The sequence below is a fragment of the Eimeria tenella genome, genomic scaffold (genome assembly GCF_000499545.2).
Source record: "Eimeria tenella Houghton genomic scaffold, Eth_scaff3002, whole genome shotgun sequence".
NCBI classification, from domain to species: domain Eukaryota; phylum Apicomplexa; class Conoidasida; order Eucoccidiorida; family Eimeriidae; genus Eimeria; species Eimeria tenella.
Genome location: NW_013542874.1, coordinates 1 through 4,741, shown reverse-complemented (window position 1 = coordinate 4,741; position 4,741 = coordinate 1). Strand labels below are relative to the sequence as shown.

Sequence of the window (4,741 nt, the reverse complement as noted above, 5' to 3'; positions counted from 1 at the left end):
GTTCCTGCTGCTGCTGCTGCTGCTGCTGCTGCTGCGCTGCTGCCGCCGCCGCTCGAGGGCTCCCCGCACGCGCTCACGCCGCACACGGCCCCCGACGCGCCTCCGCTCGCTGCAACACAAGCTCCACGCGCACACGCACAGAACCGCCTCTGCTGCTGCTCCTGCTGCTGCTCCTGCTGCTAATGCTGCTCCTGCTGCTAATGCTGCTCCTGCTGCTAATGCTGCTCCTGCTGCTGCTGCTAGGGGGGTAAGGGGTGCTGCTCGTGACGCAACAGAAAGCACGCGAAACACGCGCGTGCTGCTCAAAACTGCTGCCATGCAACCTGCTTGTGCGGTGTGCTGCAACAGCAGCAGCGGCAATGGCTGCAGCAGCAACAGCACCAGCAGCTTACGCTGGCGAAGCTCCACCTGCGATATGTCTGCTGCTTGTACCCCTTGCTTGCACACAGCCAGCGCCGAGCTGCTGCCTGAGCCACGAACCAGCAGCAGCAGCAGCACCAAAGAATCAGCAGCAGCAGCAGTGCTCTCAAGCCCAGCAAAGGTGGCAGAAACAAAAACGCAGCAGCAGCAGCAGCAAAAGAGATGTACCTAGTAGCAATGATGGCGCATCTGCAACGGCAGCGCAGGAAGCCCCGCAAGCTTGCTGCTGCAGCAGCTGCTCTTTCTGTTGCTGCTGCCGCTGCTGCAGCAGCAGCTGCTCCTCGACGCTCTCTGCTGAGCCGTTCAGCTGCTGCTCCTTTGCGCCGTAGCTGCAGCCGCTTGCTGCTGCTGCTGCTGCCATGTGGCGCTGTTTGCTGCAGTTCTGGCAACGCAGCTGAGTGCCTCTCGCCGGCGCAGCAGCAGCAGCAGCAGCATCTGCTGCCACTACCTCTGCTGCTGCTTGCTGCAGACGCTGGACGCACCTCTTCAGATGGGTCTCCTTCTCTGCCACTGCTGCTGCTGCTGTTGCTGCTGCGGTGGCGTCTTTGTCCAGCGCAGCTGCTGGCGGCGTCGCTGCTGCTACTGCTGCTGCTGCCGCTGCTGCTGCTGCTGCTGCTGAAAGGGGACTCGGCATGCACGCAGCTCGCCACGCGTCTGCTGCAGGGCTATTTTGGCTGCTGCTGTTTGCTGCCAGCAGCTGCGCCAGCAGCTCTGAAGAGACTGTCCTGCTGTTGCTTGCCGTTGCTTGCTGCAGCAGCAGCTGCTGCTGCTGCTGCAGCAGCTCCACCTGCCGCAGCCGAAGCATCTTTTCCTCGTTGTGCTCTTGGAGCTGCTGCTCTTGGAGCTGCTGCTGCTGCTGCTGCTGCGGCCGCAGCACCCTGCTGCGCCGCAGCTCAGGGTCAAGCAACGCGTCGAGAACTTGCTGCTCGTGCTGCCAGAGATGCTGCTGCTGCTGCTGCTGCTGCTGCTCGAGTCGCTGCTGGAGCGCGACGTCGTCATGGCTCAGAAAGAGGTCGGCGTGCTGCTGCTGCTGCTGCTGCTGCAGCTGCTGCTGCTGCTGCTGCTCTTTAGAAGGCAAGTGCTGCCGCCGCAAATATGGCAAAGGAGAAGGAGGAGACTGGGGAGGAGACACTTCAAGTGTCACAGTTTGCTGCATGTCAGTTGGTGTTGCTGCTGCAGCAGGAGTGTCGGAGGTGTAGACTTGCTGCTGCCGCAAGCTGCAGCAGTCCAGCTCCTCAGTGCTGCTGTTGCTGCTGCTGCTGCTGCTGCACAAAGCAGCAGCAGGGATGCCGCCGAAAAATGTAGAGTAAGACATTGCGAAAAATTCGAGCGGTGCTGCAGCAACCGCAGCGACTCAGGCTACTGTTGCTGCTGCTGCTGTTGTTGTTGCTGCTGCTGCTGCTGCTGCTTGAAGGCTGCTTTGAAGGACAGCTAGAAGAGGAAAGCACTAGTGGGTCTTAGCGATGAGAAGAACTTTCTTTTGGAGTTTGTCATGCTGAATAAGCTGTGCGATGATTTTTGCTGCTTCAGCTCAGCAGCAGCAGCAGCAACTGCTGCCAGCAGCTGCAGCGGACTTCTGCGGCGCCGTCACGGAGCAGCAGCAGCAGCAGCAAAGCCTCCTCAGTGCATGAGGAGACACAGGGGCCGGGGCCCCTTTACTGGGGAGAACTATAGACCATGCTGCGTCTTGTCGCTGCTGCTGCCTCTTCGCTGTGCTGCTGCTGCAGCTGCTTCCGCCGCTGCTGCTGCTGCTGCTGCTGCAGCTAGTGCGCCCGGTCTCCTCGGGGCTCGCTCCCTTGGCCTGCTCGCAGGGGCTCTTGAAGGACTTGCTGCTGCTGCTGCTGCTGCTGCTGCTGCTGCTGCGAGCTGCCTGTGGTCCACAGCAAGCCGGCGGTTCACTGCAACGAGCTGCGCGTACACCTCAGAGGCTGCAGCAGAAACCTTTTTTGAATCTTCAGTTTTCTCTACTCAGACAAATTCAAGACAAGAATAAAGGAGAGCAATTGAGGGGCAAAGCTACAGAGTAGTTGGCGTTCAAGTGCAGCAGCAGCTGCTGCTCAGCAGCAGCAGCAGTAGCACCAGCAGCGAAGCCGCTGCATCCCTTGCTGCCGAGAGCAGCAACAAAAAACGACAAGAGTCCAACTAAAAAGAAAGCTACCTTTTGATGCGATTGAACAAATATTTAAAAGCGGAAGGCTGACAATAATTGGCTGCTGCCGTGTCGCCCAAGGCTGTGTCGGCGCTGCCGCTGCTGCTGCTGCTGCTGCTGCAGCAAAACAAAAATAAACGTGCCACAGAGTTCAAAGACAAAAGGGCTTTTCAAAGATGTTCCGATAGAAGAAAAGAAGGCGAAAATGCAGAGCTGCCAATAAACCCGAAAAAATGGTCTCGTAGAAGGCCGCCGGTTCGCTCGCCTGTCCGGGCAGCTGCTGCTGCTGCTGCTGCTGCTGCTGCTGCTGCTGCTGGAGGAGGCGCTGGCTCCGCTGCTGCTGCTATTTTTTCGCTACTGGCGAGAATCTACCTTTAAGCGCATCAAACGTTTTCAAAATTGAGACGCTTGGACAAAAGTGATGCTGCTTTGCTGCTGCTGCTGCTGCTGCTGCTGCTGCTGCTGCTTCTGCGGTGTCGGCCGATGGGCTGTGCGAGCGAGAGCCACCGCAGCGTGGGCCTGGGCCAGCGGACAACGCGCTGCTGGCTGTTTGCTGCTGCAGTTTGCTGCTGCTGCAGCTTGCTGCTGCAGCTTCTTGTTGCAGCAGCTTCAGCATGCAATCCCGCCGGGCCTCCACCAAACTTTCGTACGGTGCAGGTGCCGCCGCCCCTGCTGCTGCTGCTGCTGCTGCTGCTGCTGCTGCTGCTGCTGCCCCTCGATGGGCCTCCTCCCCAAAGGGCCCGCACACACCTCTAGGCCCATATTTAAGAGGAAAGGCTCAGCAGCTTTGAATAAGGAGAAAGACACCAGCAGCACGAGGCAACAAGGGCTGCAGCAGCAGCACTTGCTGCTGCTGCAGCTCCTCCCGCTGCTGTTGCTGCTGCTGCAGCAGCAGCAGCTCAAGCACCTCCCTAGCGTTTGCCTAGCTGCTTCTGTCAGGTGTAGCTACAGCTCAGATATTTTTGCAAAGACACCACGCGGTGTACAGACACCCGCGCCCCAGTTGAGGTGTACGTACACCTGAAGTGCAGCACTTTAAAGGGCCTCGTGCTGCGCAGCAGCAGCAAAAGAAGCAAATAAGCAAAAGCAAAATGCTGCTGCATGGGGGCCCTAGGGGCCCCCTAGCAGGCGAGAGCTGCAGCAGCAGCGGGAAGTGCTGTTGCTGCAGAATTGTTACAGTGTCACTGCTGCAACACGCTCACACTGCCGCTGCTGCTGCTGCTGCTGCTGCTGCACACAGGTAGGCCTTTGCCTGAACGCATGGTGCAGCAGAAGCAGAAAGTCACGTGCTGCAGCAAGTCTAGTGCTGCAGCAAGTCTAGTGCTGCAGCAAGTCTAGTGCTGCAGCAGCTGACAGCAGCCGCACTGGCTGTGCTGCAGATCCAGCGTGCGGTCATCCGGCGGCTGAGAGTGTTGCTGCTGCAGCAGTTCTTACTTGCCGCTGCAGCAATAGGCGCTTGCTGCTGCAGCAAGCGGTAATTGCTGCGGCAGCACTTCAGTCTTCGCTGCTGCTGCAGCAGGTGGTGTTCGCTGCAGTAGTAACTGGTGCCTGCGGTTGCAGCAGCTGGTGTTCGCTGCTGTTGCAGCTGGTATCTGCTGCTGCAGCACCTGGCGTTTGCTGCAGCAGCATCATTAGTGGTGCTGTGGGGAATCCTGAGTCTTCTTTTGCTGCCGCGGCCAAGCAGCTGCTGCCTGCGGGGTCAAGGGCCACTCAAAGATAGGGGGGCAGCTGTCGCTGGCCTGCTGCTGTTGTTGTTGCTGCTGCTCCTGCTGCTGCTGCTGCTGCTGCTGAAGCGCAGCAGCAGCAGGGGGCCCCATGGGCCACTGGTTCGCTATGAAGTCCCACTCCTTCAAGACCACTGGACTCTCGTGCTCACAAGGCAGCCAGTGCATTTCTTCCCCGCGGGGCCCCACAACCAGCAGCCGCGGGACCCCCATGGTAGCCCGCCCCGGCTGCACTATGGGCCCTGCAGCAGCAGCAGCAGCAGCAGCAGCAGCAGCACAAGCGGCAGGGTGAGGGTGGGTAGGCGCTGCAGCGAGGGAGGTAGCAGCAGAAAGAGGCAGAGAGGGGCAAAGAGAAAAGAAGCAAAACGGGAAACGTAGAAATGCACGGCGCCCCTCTGCTGCTGCTGCTGCTGTTGCTGCAGCTGATGCTGCAGCTGCAGCTGGTGGT

The 4,741-nt window shown here is 59.7% G+C and overlaps 3 protein-coding genes across 3 annotated transcripts; all 3 read right to left on the bottom strand.

Annotated features, from left to right (window-relative positions):
• Positions 1-73: 73 nt before the first annotated feature.
• On the bottom strand, positions 74-1,735 carry ETH_00040220 (protein kinase, putative; the record flags this gene model as incomplete). The annotated part of the gene is made up of 3 exons (XM_013375941.1): positions 74-109; positions 393-467; positions 589-1,735. Coding segments are annotated over 3 exons (1,258 nt in total), but the record flags the coding sequence as incomplete, so codon positions are not given.
• A 353-nt stretch (positions 1,736-2,088) lies between these two features.
• ETH_00040215 (uncharacterized protein) lies at positions 2,089-3,185 on the bottom strand (the record flags this gene model as incomplete). Its single annotated transcript, XM_013375940.1, has 2 exons — positions 2,089-2,384; positions 2,942-3,185. The coding sequence occupies 2 exons, from the start codon at positions 3,183-3,185 to the stop codon at positions 2,089-2,091; spliced, it is 540 nt and encodes a 179-aa protein (XP_013231394.1).
• A 1,015-nt stretch (positions 3,186-4,200) lies between these two features.
• ETH_00040210 (uncharacterized protein) lies at positions 4,201-4,506 on the bottom strand (the record flags this gene model as incomplete). Its single annotated transcript, XM_013375939.1, has 1 exon — positions 4,201-4,506. One exon carries the CDS (start codon positions 4,504-4,506, stop codon positions 4,201-4,203), a length of 306 nt encoding a protein of 101 aa, XP_013231393.1.
• Positions 4,507-4,741: the final 235 nt, after the last annotated feature.